This window comes from Aspergillus melleus, assembly GCF_016097325.1.
Source record: "Aspergillus melleus strain CBS 546.65 chromosome Unknown contig8, whole genome shotgun sequence".
Lineage (NCBI taxonomy): Eukaryota > Fungi > Ascomycota > Eurotiomycetes > Eurotiales > Aspergillaceae > Aspergillus > Aspergillus melleus.
In genome coordinates this window covers 437,771-450,921 of record NW_025763377.1, presented here as the reverse complement: position 1 = coordinate 450,921, position 13,151 = coordinate 437,771, and the positions used below count along the sequence as shown (strand labels likewise).

Below are 13,151 nucleotides of genomic sequence, written 5' to 3'. Positions count from 1 at the left end.
GTTTGCGTTGGTGGGTGAGTGTGATTGCTCCTGTCAGTTGGGTGGCGGGTCAAGTAGGTATTCTAGGGTTGACGTTATATTGATAATGATTCTGATTCTGATGTTAGTATCGAATGTTGATTTATTATATGAAAGGGGATGAAATCTCCGTGTCGAATGCCTCTCAACTGCAAGAAAGGAAACCAACAAAAAGAAAAGAAAAAAAAGGAGAAGCTCTCTTTTAAAAACAGCAATCAGTCAGTGACCAAATGTTCCGTAGACTTCACCTGGTATACCCCGTATGACTGCATAAGCCTCACCCCTCCTCAGACCCCGACAACACACAAACAACCAGGGGTCCCCTGCTCTCGAGATAATAACCGTATGTACATATATTTCCCCAGCGTTCTCGTGTCGCAACGGCCCTCAACTGCCTCTATTATCATCCGAATAAAATAGGAGTATTGCCTCTTATACTCGCCTGCTGCCATTTCCAAATCCAGTTCTCAGACCCCTAGACCATTAACCTCAGGGAGCGAACCTGTTTAGTGCCTCAACAGCTATATCTGTTCGTCAACCCGGTAGGTCCGAGAAATGCCACTAATATCGGAATATGCAGGAGGTTTGGCTCTCGGAGCAATCAACTGACGACCCTCATCTGCCGTAGTGCGTGGTGGGTGGGTTGCAATGGTTTCGATGTTTTTGTTCTCCTAGGTAGCTATACATAGGTGGAAGAGTGGCTCCGACGAGCATGCAGGACTGTCGAGGCGGTTCGAGGCAAGTACAAACCTCGTATCCGACGATCAAGGAGGAATATCCAGCCGGAAGATAAAGACGCAAGACAGTTCGGTACACCCGTACAGCCCCCGTAGATACGCTACGTTGGTGTCAAAAGGCTTGGTGAATGCAGGTTAACCAACAGAAGGAAACTGGTGACTAGGATACAGGTAAGAAAGTGGTTATAATTATTTGATGAATGGTTAAGTATTGGGTTTCTGATACTTATGTTATAGTTCAATAAACAGCTTGGTGATCACCTAGTCGTCACCAAGCGATTGCCTCGACGAGTGGGCTCGACTCAAGCTTCGATACTACAGGTGTATGGCGTTTTGGATGATGGTGTGTGGATTGTGTAAATATCACAGTTCATGTGGATCTATAGGAACCTAGGACGGAATTCTCACTGAAACAAATATTTGAACCCTCCAAGCATCGGAACAATTCAACATGCATTATGAATTCTATATCTAACGAACCAGATTAGGAAAAGCTCGTGCAGTAAGAAAACGTCGATAAAAACAATATATAGATAATTTACAAGATTTCAAAATGCCGCAAAAGCTTCCATGTTACAGATCCAGCATCAACTAGGCAATGGCATCCAGAGCCCTCCTCCAATTCAAACATCTAATCAACCAACTTTCCGTAGAACGGCACGCCCATGGCGCTGAGGAGAAGACGGGCATCCTTGTCGGTCTTGGCGCTTGTGTGGATGGTGATGTGAGCACCAGGAATCAGCTTAGGGGGGTACCTGTTCAAGGACAAGAATTAGTCACCAATATTCACCCAACGCAAAAACACACAGGCAAAAAATAGGCTTACATGTCATAGTTAACCTCAATCTCCGGGAAAAGAGCCACGCTCTCGGGATCCAGACCGAAGGTGATGTTTCCACTGCTGTCACCGCTGGTGCCCTTGACACCCTCCCAATCCTTGATCTTGGGCAACACGACGTCCACCAGTTTGGAGAAGAAGTGGAGCATGTTCTCGCCACGCAGCTCGGCCTTGACGGCAACCGTGTCTCTGCCAGGAGCGATACCCCAGGTAGCAACGCTGGTCTTGGACTTGAATGTCGAAACCCGCACGTTCGAGATGGCCTGGACGGCCATACCGGCGACGTGGATCCACGACGAGTTCTCCTGGGCCGCGCCCTTGACGTAACTGTGGATGGTGATGCGCTCTAGCTCCGGGACGTTGTTGAAAGTGATGGGTTTGCGAAGGAGGCGCAGGACATCACCGCCACGGGGTCCGCGCAGTTGTCGGTTCTTGTGGTAAGGCGAGCTGTCGTCCCACGAGCGAAGACGGGGGGATTTCGGTGGCGGCTTGAAGCCGGGAGGAGTATGTACATAGCAGAGGGCGAGGATGTCCGAGGCGACGGTGGATTGGTAGGTCTGCTCGACTCTGGGCAGGGTGAACGGGCCAGGAACGAAGAGACGGGAAGAGGGATCAGAGGGAGGCGGAGGTCGGTGAGGATGGAGGGGACCACGATCATATTTCGGCGAACGGAATTGGTAACTGGACGTTCATTAGAGACCGGGGATCAAGTTTGAGAAGAAATTCGATTTCTGCAAAGGTGCAGTGAACGTACCGACTCCGCGGCAGCTGCTTCTTGCGGCCCTTGGATTTAGCGATGGGATCAAAGGTCTTCACGACATCCTCCGGCACAGTAGTGCTAGTTAGGGAGCCAGCTGACTCGACGTCGTTGATTTCGACCGGTGCCTTGGAGGACGCTTGATCGGAGACATTGCGGCGAAAGCAAAAGCCCTTGGGGATGGCCGATGGGGCAAAAGCCCGAGGCAATGACCTTGCCAGGTATCTGGAGGGTTCACTGGCAGCCATTGAGCTCGACAGGAAGGGTGGTCGCTGCAAGTTGAATCGAACCTGAAGCCCGTCCAAAAATTGTTTCGCGGATCGGCGACAAGAACAACCTCGACTTCTTCCGGGACGGCATCACGTGGGACCGCGAACTGATGGCCTGATAAATCTGGCATCAATATCAGGCAGCCAACCCAGCTCCGCAGCGGCGGGAAGCTCCACATGTGATCAGCTTCAATCATCCTCCCCGCCACAAAGACAGCGAAGCTGCTGCTGGACGTCTGCGCTCCAAGACCGTCGATCTGGTGCCCTGGTCTTCTGATGAGGCTTTCGCACAATCCTCATCGTACTGTCTATGCCACAAGCCCGTGATCTGGACCTTGAAGTCTCATCTCTCATTGAACTAGGACTCCTATGCCACCAAATGTGATGTCACTGGGAGTTCTCAGCTGGTGCCTAGCACACAAGTGGATTTGCTAATCCACGACTTAACACTGAAAGAAAAGGATCAGAACAGTTGACACAAAAGACACCTGATATGGTCGCCACCCCCACAGTAACTTCTTCGTGCGCTCCATGGGAATTCTGGGGCCTGAGCTAGTTTATATTGCGCCCATGCCGACTCATCTCCAGATCGACCCACTCAGAAACATTTTTCTACTACATTGAAGAAACCATCTGGCTACGGACACTTTGCTTTATAAAATGAGTGGTATACATAGGTTCCTCACAAGGCGCGAGCGATATAGCAGACATGGCAAACACATCAAGGAAGAGGTAGAATCTGACCCACGTGAAGACTCTTGCAACTGCTGACTTCTCTCTGGCTGGCTATTAGTCCTCGAATGTACTCTCGCGCCCTCATTTCCGTGGATTCTTCTCGTCAGATCGCTCCTCCGATGATGCTAGTGAAGAACAGAAGAAGGTAAACGGCGGACAAGCACACCCACTTGGGCTTCTGGACTAATCAGTTCCCTATCGGGCAAGCAGGTCAAATCACTTGAACGCCGCATCTCTCAACTCGGAATAACGAACCTCAAAGAGGACCATCTAGTTTACGCAATACAGTCACCCCACGCGCAAGGAGATGTGGATAAGGCCTTTGAGTTGCTCTTGCTCCTCGAAGATTCAATCGAAGGCATATTACGAGACTATACCCCGCGCACGAAACTCCTGGGAGCAGAGAACCGAGAGAATGTCACTTGCTACCTGGATGCACTGCTTTTCGCCATGTTTGCACGTTTAGATTGCTTTGAGGCAATTCTTTACAAGTCCTTCAGTGATGAGCCTCGTCGAAAACTTGCCATACTATTGAGACTTTGGGTCAACATGTTGCGCTCGGGAAAGCTGATCACGACGGACCTTGTATGTAGCCCCATCTTCTTTTGTCTTTTTTTTTTTTTTTTAAAAAAAAAATCAATGCTTATCCGTCTTTAGACAAAACACTTACAGGATGCACTTGCTGAATGTGGCTGGGAAGATGCGGCCAAACTCCGTCAGCAGGATGCCTCGGAGGCATTTACCTTCATCACAGAAAAGCTAGAATTGCCACTCCTTACTTTGAAGATGGATATCTATCACACTGGGAAAGAGGATGTCAGCGGTGATCACAAATTCGTCAACGAAAGATTGCTGGAAGTGGCAATCCCGGAACCGGAGGAGGGGAAAACAGTGACACTGGAGGACTGCCTGGAATCATACTTCAACAACAGGATTGAAGTGAAGCGCCACCTAGAACGACGCAACACGGTGAGCTCCACGAAGTCAGTCGATTCTATGGCCAAGGGTTTCACGACGCATGTCGAAACCGTGGAAGTCTCCCCCTCACCGGCTGCCTCACCAACTGTGTCATCTCCCGTGCGACTCGATAGCGGGAATCCAATCTCGTCGGTGACAGAGACGGGTAACGCAAACCCTCAAATGCCTCGACGAAGCAGCATCGTACAGCAACGGTTTATTCCGGACCCAGAAGATGAAAAAGCAGACGACCTGGGCGCTATTACGTCACAGAGAAGAGGCTCGTACAGAAAAGAAGTCATGATGCCTGCATGGCAATTTTTCAGTCTAATTCGTGAGGCGCATTGTTCTTGCACACTTGAGTTCGGGTTCTAACTTCCTATACAGCGTGGTACACTGATAACACACCCACCAACGATGCGCAGGTCGCAGCGCACTTTTCCTCGAAGCGACCAATCCTTGGCATGTGCCTGAAGCGCTACTCTATGCTACCCAGTGGGAAAGCAATCCGACTCGATACCTTTGTCGATATTCCAACGGAGATTGGGCTACCTCATTTTATTCAGGACGACAGCATGGACGCAGAAGGCCCGATCTATGGAAGCTTTAAACTATCCTTGCAAGCGATAGTTTGCCACCGGGGTACTTCGGTCGACTCAGGACATTACATCGCTATTGTTCGGGGCACTAGTGCTGGTGCAGCTCCGGCCAGCTCCCACGGGGCCGAAGAGAATGCTTCAAACGCTCCGCGGTATTGGATGCGCTTCGACGATCTGGCCAAGGAACGTGTTACTCTGGTTGACATTGAACAAGCCTTGAAGCACGAATCGCCTTATCTGCTGTTCTATCAGATCCTGCCTGTCGATGAGGATGCGGCGGTGGCCAACTTCCCCAGTAAGGTTTCTTCTGAGGAATTGTCCGAGGAAATCCAGGACATGGACCCTGCGGTCATGCAGAATCTGAATCTATCGCCTGCGGATGGCCGTGATAGTGATCGTCCCGAGACATTTCATCGGCACCGGCCGAGTTTTGAAATCACCGGCCCCGATAATGCGGAGAACGCACCGCTGGACCTGAATGAGAGAAAGCAAAGCATAGCGTTTTCGGACCCCGCGAATCAAACCGGGGGATTGTCAGTCTACACCGCTTCGTCTAGTTCACCGCAACTCGGCCCTAGAGACGACGATGGTAGAAGGAACTCCAACACATTCTCTCGACGTGGCTCAAAACCGACCAAAAGTAACCCTGGTAGCCGCGCCGGAAGCCAAACCAGTGAAAACAGGATTAGCGCTACCTTTTCTCGGTTCACTGGGCGGCTCAGCAGGGATAAGATCAGCAATGACGGGTTCTCACTTGAAGGGGACGACGAACTGCCCGGCGGAAACGACTCGACTGCTCATCTCGGGGAAAAGTCGGGACCCGGTGGAGGTGAAGTCAAAGAAAGATCCTCATGGCGGTCGTCAAGGGACACAGGCAAGCAGCGAGAGAAATCCAAGGAGAAGCCACGGGAGAGGATCGGACGAAAGCTGGAACGAGAGTGTGTGGTTATGTGATTGCAAATCTGCAGCGAGAAATGCTTGATACCCAGCCATTCTTGGCACGAGTGATGCAAGGCGTGGTTCTTGTTTGTATTTCTTTTTCCTGGTCGGTTTTCATGCCTCTTAATGTGTTGTTGATTACTTAGGATGGCGTTTGAGGAGGGGTATTAGATCATGACGGCCTGAGATAGACATAGATGGAAAGGGCATGTTTGATAGGCTTCATGTACTGTGAGTCTCTTACCGGACATGTGCACCGTACTCCGTAGACAAGCATGATCAAGCCGATGGACAGTGGACGCTGGGACAGTATAGTTGATAGTAGAAAACGGATGTGGATACCTAAGGCATCAAGGCATCAGGCACCCACAGCTCCGGCTCCGCCTTAAAGCGGCGGCCAATCGTCACCATCGCGAAGCACCGCAGCTCCTCCTCCTCTCACTCCAACATCCCACGCTTCTTCGGGGATTCCCGCTATGATATAAGACTCACCGAACTAATTGGCGCATCATGGCGCTGGATGCATCCAGTGGTTATGTCGCTCCCGGCAATCTGGCTGATTCCCCCGACGCCTCTCTCTCCATGTTCGATGTCCGACGTGTCCAGCTCCAGTTCCCGCTAGCTGCGGACTTCGTTGCTGCGCAGGTCGCCAACAATGTGCTTGTTCTGGCCCTGTCAACGGGTCGTATCCTTCGCATCGACTTGGACACACCCGAGGACATAGATGGTATGGTTATCCCAATGGGTTTGCAGACTGGGGGTTCGTTGCGATACTAATCAGGCTGCTCTTAGACATCGACCTCCCGAAGAAGTCGTCGGAGACGGGGGTGATCCGACGCATGTTTATGGACCCTTCCGCATCGCATCTAATTATCACAACCACCTTGGGCGAGAACTACTACCTCCACACGCAATCCCGGCAACCGAAACCGCTGTCGCGACTGAAGGGTGTTTCGATCGAGAGTATCGCTTGGAACCCTTCGGTACCAACGGCTTCGACGAGGGAGATCCTCCTGGGAACCACTGATGGCACTGTATATGAAGTCTACATTGAACCGTCCACGGAATTCTATCGCCGCGAGGAGAGACACGTGAGCGTGGTCTACAAGGTGCCGGAAGCTTCGCCGGTAACAGGAGTCTGGGCGGAGCTGGTCCCGACCAAGCCTGACCTGCGACGGGTGCTGCTTGGAACTCATAGTCGGCTTACTTATTTCGTTGGCCGTACGGGGCGGAGTGGAAGAGAAGGGGGTAGCTCAATTTACGCCGATCTCTTCCAACGGGAAACACCGGTGATCCATGAGATTCAGAAACCGTCCGGCGCGGCGCCGTCAGCATTGGCCATTTCCCCGTCTATGCCTGACGGGCCGACTGCGGATTCGAATCTGGACAAGGAGTTTGCATGGCTCAGCTCGCAAGGGATCTATCATGGCCAGCTACCGTATGCGTCAGATCAGATCAATCAGCCGTTCGAGAAGTCAAGTATGCTTTCGCGATCGGTCTTCCCGGCTAGCGAATCAGCACGGGGAGGCAGGAAACTCATCCAGGACCCTATATCTGCCTTAACTCTCTCGCAATGGCACATTCTGGCGCTTGTCGAAGGAAGGGTTGTTGCTGTCAACCGCATGAACGATGAAATTGTCTATGACCAGGCAGTACTCGAACCTCGACAAAGCACCCTCGGTCTTCTGACCGACTCGATGCAGCATACATATTGGCTTTTTACCACTCAAGAAATCTTCGAGGTCGTGGTTGAAGATGAAGATAGGGACGTTTGGAAGATCTTCCTGCAGAAGCAAATGTACGACCAGGCTCTTCAGCACGCTCGAACCAGCGCTCAGAAGGATGCCGTTTCTACCGCCTCGGGCGATTTCCTTGCGACCAAGGGACGTTATCTCGAGGCAGCAAAGGTTTGGGGCAAAAGTAGCAAGGGTTTCGAGGAGGTTTGCTTGACCCTGATCAACCGAGGAGAACACGATGCTCTGCGAAAGTATCTTCTTTCCCAATTAGCGACGTACAAGAAGTCGTCGTCCATGCAACGGATCATGGTTGCAAGCTGGCTAGTGGAAGTGTTCATGTCTAAACTGAACGCCCTTGATGATAACCTAGCCACCAGAGCGGAGCTGGCCGAGGGGACAAGCACCGAAGAAATCAGGTCCAACCTCGATGATGTTCGCGCCGAGTTCCACGAATTTGTGACCAAATATAAACTTGATCTGGACAAGAAGACCGTCTACGACATCATAAGCAGTCATGGTCGAGAGGAGGAATTGCTTTTCTTTGCCACGGCCGTTAACGATCACAACTACGTTCTTTCGTATTGGATTCAGCGGGAGAAGTGGTCGGAGGCGCTCAATGTTCTCCAAAGACAGAGTGATCCCGACGTCTTTTACAAGTATAGCAGCGTGCTGATGACCCACGCTGCCACGGGATTAGTCGACATACTCATGCGACAGACTAATCTTGAACCTGAACGCCTCATACCCGCCTTGCTGAACTACAACAAGACGGTAAATGTTGCTCTTAGTCAGAACCAGGCCGTCCGGTATTTGAACTTTATCATCGTTAATCATCCCCGACCCTCGGCTGCAGTACACAACACCCTCATATCGATTCACGCCTCGAGCAACTCCACCTCTGAAGCTGGGCTTCTAACCTACCTGCAATCGCAACCATCATCACCACCCCCGTATGATGCTGACTTCGCGCTCCGCCTTTGCATTCATCACGAGCGTGTGCAGTCATGCATTCACATCTACAGTGCCATGGGACAGTATCTCCAGGCGGTGGAGCTGGCTCTACAGCATGATGATATTGAATTGGCAGCTATCATTGCCGACCGACCCGAGGGCAATGACAAACTCCGAAAGAAACTGTGGCTCCTCGTGGCGGAGAAAAAGATCCAACACCCAGGCACCGGCATCAAAGACGCCATCGAATTCCTGCGTCGATGCGAGCTCCTGCGAATTGAGGACCTCATCCCCTTCTTCCCAGACTTCGTCGTCATCGACGACTTCAAGGACGAGATCTGCAGTGCCCTCGAGGATTACTCACGGCACATTGACGCGCTGCGCCAGGAGATGGACAATTCCGCGCAGACCGCACGACAGATCCGAAACGAGATCTCGGGTCTGGACACGCGGTACGCCATTGTCGAGCCCGGCGAGAAGTGCTGGCTCTGCTCCCTGCCTGTTCTCAGCCGGCAGTTCTTCGTCTTCCCCTGCCAACATGCCTTCCACAGCGACTGTCTCGGCAAGGAGGTCCTCGAGGGGGCGGGCGGAAAGAAGAAATACATCCGTGACCTGCAGGCGCAGCTGAACAAGGGTGACATTGGCTCTACTCGACGGGAGGAGATCGTACGAGAACTAGATGGGTTGATCGCGGAAGCTTGGTAAGTCTTATCTCTTACATATCCTCTTTTCGTCTTTCCTCGTGAACGTCACGACCACTACCCCTGCCATCCCACCCCTATCTATCTCCGAGAACGCCAGAAACTAACCTCATATTCAACAGTATCCTCTGTGGTGACCACGCCATCAAACAGATCGAGAAGCCATTCATCACGGAATCAGATAGAGCCGACGAATGGGCTTTGTAAGAAATGGACCCTAGGGTGGCGTTTGAGAAACCAATATACCATACACATAGTAAAGTACAATGGGTAATCTCATCCGGTTGTGCTTTGCTCCTTTGCTATCTTTTTTAGCGGTTTTAGTTTCTGTTGCCTCGCAATCCCAATCATCCTTGTTCCATGCACACTTTGAACCTTCCTCCATCGGGACAAGTACTTTCTCTACTTTTAGATTTGAACATGTCTGTGTCATGACTTCCGCTGTGACTAGGCCGTGACTAGTGGCTATGGCCATGACCCATGACTATGACACGAAGGTGTATATAATCCGGTCGTATGATTAATCGATACTATCTAAACTCCGAGGCTCCTTTCTGTTTTCCTTGTTCACGGAATTTCTGTTTTCGTTTGGGGAGGGGACTTTATTAGTGAGTGGAGATATATACTGTAGGGTACATTACATTAATCATTCATAGCAGAGATCCTATCTATCATACATACAACGTCGATTTTCATCCAGATTTTCATCCATTATTCGGACATGGACAGAGGAAACAATGGAAAGCAAAGGTAGAGGTGATTATCAGTTAATTGAGCAGTGCAACCAACCAGGCAGAGACTAATCGAGTCCAGTCCAACCGATTCTCAAACAGAAAGAGATAGGTTCGGTTAGGTCACGTCAGGAAAAGTAAGTAAGGCAAGGCCAGCCCAGACAAAAAGCCAACCCCCATCACAACAGTCGCAAAAGTTCCAAATCTTTCGCAACAGCCGGACTATAAGGCGCGCAGTCTTCCAGGAAACGCAACATTTCGTGGTTCCATCGTTCCCAGCCGGTAGGGAGGGTGCTTCGAAGGCGAGGGTCAGGGGAGTGAGAGATGCAGTAGAAGAGGAGGATTTGGCCGAAGAATCTGTGGTTAATGATTAGAACAAACGAAAGAGAGGGTAGAGGATGTGACTATTGTTGGTCGGGGCTTGTGTGGATGGAGGGGGTCGTTGTTTACATTGGGGAAGGGGGTGGAAGAGAACTTACTGAGAGCAAAAGGCGAATTTGATCGGGATACAGCTCTTCATCGCTCGGAAGATACCCCCGACAACGGGCCAGTCCATGGCGTTGCGGAGGCCGCTGCGCATCTGGTCGAGGTCTTCGTCCGAGAGCGAGCCCGGGATGCGGAGCGCTTTGTATAGGTATGGACGACCGATGTGAAATTTGGCGATCTTGTATCGGCCGCGGAGCATGGCCTCCGACACGGCGACTGCCGGCGATAGAGGACGGTTGGGGTCGAGGGGAAGGGGCGATATCGGGGATGGAGACGGGGCAGCCGGCGTGTCAGCCGCCGGCGTAGTTGGAAGAGTGTCGGAGAACTGAAGCGCCGGCGGCAGATTGAGGCGCCATTGATCCAGTTGGTGATGAAGCTCTGCGTTGATCGCAGGCAGTGGGAATGTTCCCGAGTCGGCTGGAAAACAATCCTGTTAGATCCGGATCGAGGCATACGAATGCGAGCAGGAACTTACAGTAGAAGTATAAGGAATGCCGGATACGGGTTAGGATGATACGATGAGCGACCTGCGCGAGGAAGTGATATTGGAAAAAAGAATCGTCGATCTCATCCGTGGAAGAGGCCCTGGAAGGACCGAGGCCAACAGTTGCAAAACCGATGAATTTTGGAATCGGTACGAATTCCTCGAGTCGAGCCAGTCCGCTTGGGGGAAGATGCAATTCTTGCACGAGAATGGTCTCGTTCATCACGCAGTTCCAGTAGACGCGCGACTTCATGTCGCCCTCCCATTCGTTGAAATTGACATCGTGGCTTCGGAGTGTCAGGTGGTAACCAGAGGATTTCCAAAGGAGGCAGACTTACTTGGTCAACATTGATAGGCAGCAAGTAGCCGCGCGGTGAAGCATAGCCCACGAATCCATAACTCGAAGTATCTGACTGTAGTAAACACTGCGCCTCAATTAGCAAGCGGTGTAGGTGCGCGAGTAGTATAGGGTGACGTACGATGATAAAAGATAAAACTGGCAGCTTTGGAGATCATTATTGCACATCAAAAACCCGATACGGCGGCGAGCTTCGTTAAAGAAACGCAGTCCCGGCGGATCCTCGTAAATCACATCCAACCACTCCGGGGGGTCGAATTGACCACTCCGAGTGCCAGGCAACGGATAGTTGCCTTCTCTATGGGCCTGAACGGCGAGACATCCCAGGGCCATGACGTTGAGAACTAAGCAGCTCTCCATTGTATAGCCAAAGCCATCCTCGATCGCAGCTCCAACCGTAAGTGCGAAGTAGAAATTCTTGTCCATGATGGGGGTGAACGGGTTAAAGGTTGAGAAAAAAGCATCGGAAAGACCTTTGACCATGGCGAGGGGAAGCGCCTCCAGCCAGTCATTCCCGGCCTGTGGCGGAAACGGGGAGATGTACATGGGGAGCTGGGGCCTCTTCATTTCCGTATCGATCACATAGTTTTTCCCCAACCGTTCATGGGCCTCGAGAAGTCTCGTTGGCAGAGTTTCCCGGGCTCCGGGCCATAGGATGACCCCGTGTTGGCTAAAAGAGATCGAAACCTGACCCGTCGGATTGGTCGCATTTGCACGCTCATCGAATTCAAAGTCATCGGGCTCTCCAGCATCGGGAGTGAGGTTCTGCGATACAGAATGCACCAGCGACGCTTGCTTGTTGACGGCTGGGTTCGCGCGTCCTGGGGTTGCCATCTCGGCAGGATCCTCAAGGGCGCGGAGCATCTGTCCCTGGAGGGACTGGAGGTCATGGCATATTGTTAAAGGGAGACTTTCAAGCTTGGTCTCCAGCCGATGGAGAGTGCTCATAATCAAGCTCAGGGAATGATCTCGTCTACATTGGCGGTTAGTCTAGCATACCGGAGTGGGACGCGGGCGGATAGAAACTATGGCTTCATACTTGGAGGATTTCCGTTCATTGTAGACGCACTCCAGACCAAGAGCTTTGCACAGGCCACATTTTGGTCTGGATTCGTCGCATCGGGTCTTTTTGAGTCGACATGTTTCACAAGCCTATCCATGACGTTAGCCAGGTAGATACGGGGCAACCTCCAATGGTTTTCGGAGACATACCACAGTGGCGATGAAATTACGGGGTTTCTTTGATGACGAGGCCGATTGTTGCTCCTGATCGGGGGACAAAAGGTCGTTGATGGCCAGCATATGATTGTTATCGATATGCTCTGGCGGCTGAGAGCCACCTTGGGATAATGACTCTCCGTAGGAACGCTTGCTCATGGTGCATGATTGATGATAAGCGGCTCGAGGTTTAAGAGGGGTCTGCGTTGACCGGCATGCTGGGTGGACAATACTTCAGTTCCTCGAAGTTTAGTGACTTCTCTCCGATGCCTTAGCAGAAGAGAAGGTTGAAGCTTCCCGTCGGCGATGAATCCATCCACGGATGTGTCAGCCAAGGTGGGTCTGGCCAGCCAATCCGCGTCCGTCTGGCCGGGAGGTACTTTGATGGTACGCAGAGCATTATAACCCATGTGCAGGGAGATGGAAGTATTTGAAGGTACCTCGTCCTTTTAGGGTTAGTTACAGAGTACTAGTTACGAAAGTAGGTAGGTAGCGACTACGGTACTTATGTAGGCAGAGTGCTCAGGAGCTAGAAAGTGCAGAAGAAAGGCAGCGAAACAGAGAGAGACTCCTATCCATGCAATGGGGGCGAAAAGCAAGTTTTCCAAGGCGAGGACCACTAGCTACCTATATAGTC

General features: G+C 51.6%; 4 protein-coding genes across 4 annotated transcripts; 2 read left to right on the top strand and 2 right to left on the bottom strand.

Moving 5' to 3' along the window:
• Positions 1–1,192: 1,192 nt before the first annotated feature.
• Positions 1,193–2,738, bottom strand: mrpl7 (mitochondrial 54S ribosomal protein uL5m). Its single transcript, XM_046094002.1, has 3 exons — positions 2,348–2,738; positions 1,582–2,274; positions 1,193–1,510 (listed from the first exon to the last, which is right to left on the bottom strand). Exons 1-3 carry the CDS (start codon positions 2,596–2,598, stop codon positions 1,387–1,389), a joined length of 1,068 nt encoding a protein of 355 aa, XP_045949981.1. The 5' UTR covers positions 2,599–2,738; the 3' UTR covers positions 1,193–1,386.
• Positions 2,739–3,279: 541 nt separating this feature from the next.
• Positions 3,280–5,864, top strand: LDX57_012264 (ubiquitin C-terminal hydrolase family protein; the record flags this gene model as incomplete). Its single annotated transcript, XM_046094001.1, has 5 exons — positions 3,280–3,351; positions 3,413–3,499; positions 3,565–3,939; positions 4,012–4,645; positions 4,699–5,864. The coding sequence occupies 5 exons, from the start codon at positions 3,280–3,282 to the stop codon at positions 5,862–5,864; spliced, it is 2,334 nt and encodes a 777-aa protein (XP_045949980.1).
• Positions 5,865–6,359: 495 nt separating this feature from the next.
• PEP3 (vacuolar protein sorting protein DigA) lies at positions 6,360–9,444 on the top strand (the record flags this gene model as incomplete). Its single annotated transcript, XM_046094000.1, has 3 exons — positions 6,360–6,576; positions 6,642–9,237; positions 9,360–9,444. The coding sequence occupies 3 exons, from the start codon at positions 6,360–6,362 to the stop codon at positions 9,442–9,444; spliced, it is 2,898 nt and encodes a 965-aa protein (XP_045949979.1).
• Positions 9,445–10,147: 703 nt separating this feature from the next.
• On the bottom strand, positions 10,148–12,673 carry LDX57_012262 (putative C6 finger domain protein; the record flags this gene model as incomplete). The annotated part of the gene is made up of 7 exons (XM_046093999.1): positions 10,148–10,325; positions 10,448–10,871; positions 10,930–11,225; positions 11,277–11,363; positions 11,418–12,269; positions 12,336–12,448; positions 12,509–12,673. 7 exons carry the CDS (start codon positions 12,671–12,673, stop codon positions 10,148–10,150), a joined length of 2,115 nt encoding a protein of 704 aa, XP_045949978.1.
• Between the last annotated feature and the right edge of the window lie 478 nt (positions 12,674–13,151).

What these genes read in the sequence shown, in the direction of transcription:
- mrpl7 (XM_046094002.1), bottom strand. Translation starts at nt 2,598, where the DNA reads ATGGCTGCCAGTGAACCCTCCAGATACCTGGCAAGGTCATTGCCTCGG. An exon ending in AAGCAGCTGCCGCGGAGTCG is followed by an intron (nt 2,275 to 2,347) that starts GTACGTTCACTG and finishes ATGAACGTCCAG; the next exon opens with TTACCAATTCCGTTCGCCGA. An exon ending in ATTGAGGTTAACTATGACAT is followed by an intron (nt 1,511 to 1,581) that starts GTAAGCCTATTT and finishes GTCCTTGAACAG; the next exon opens with GTACCCCCCTAAGCTGATTC.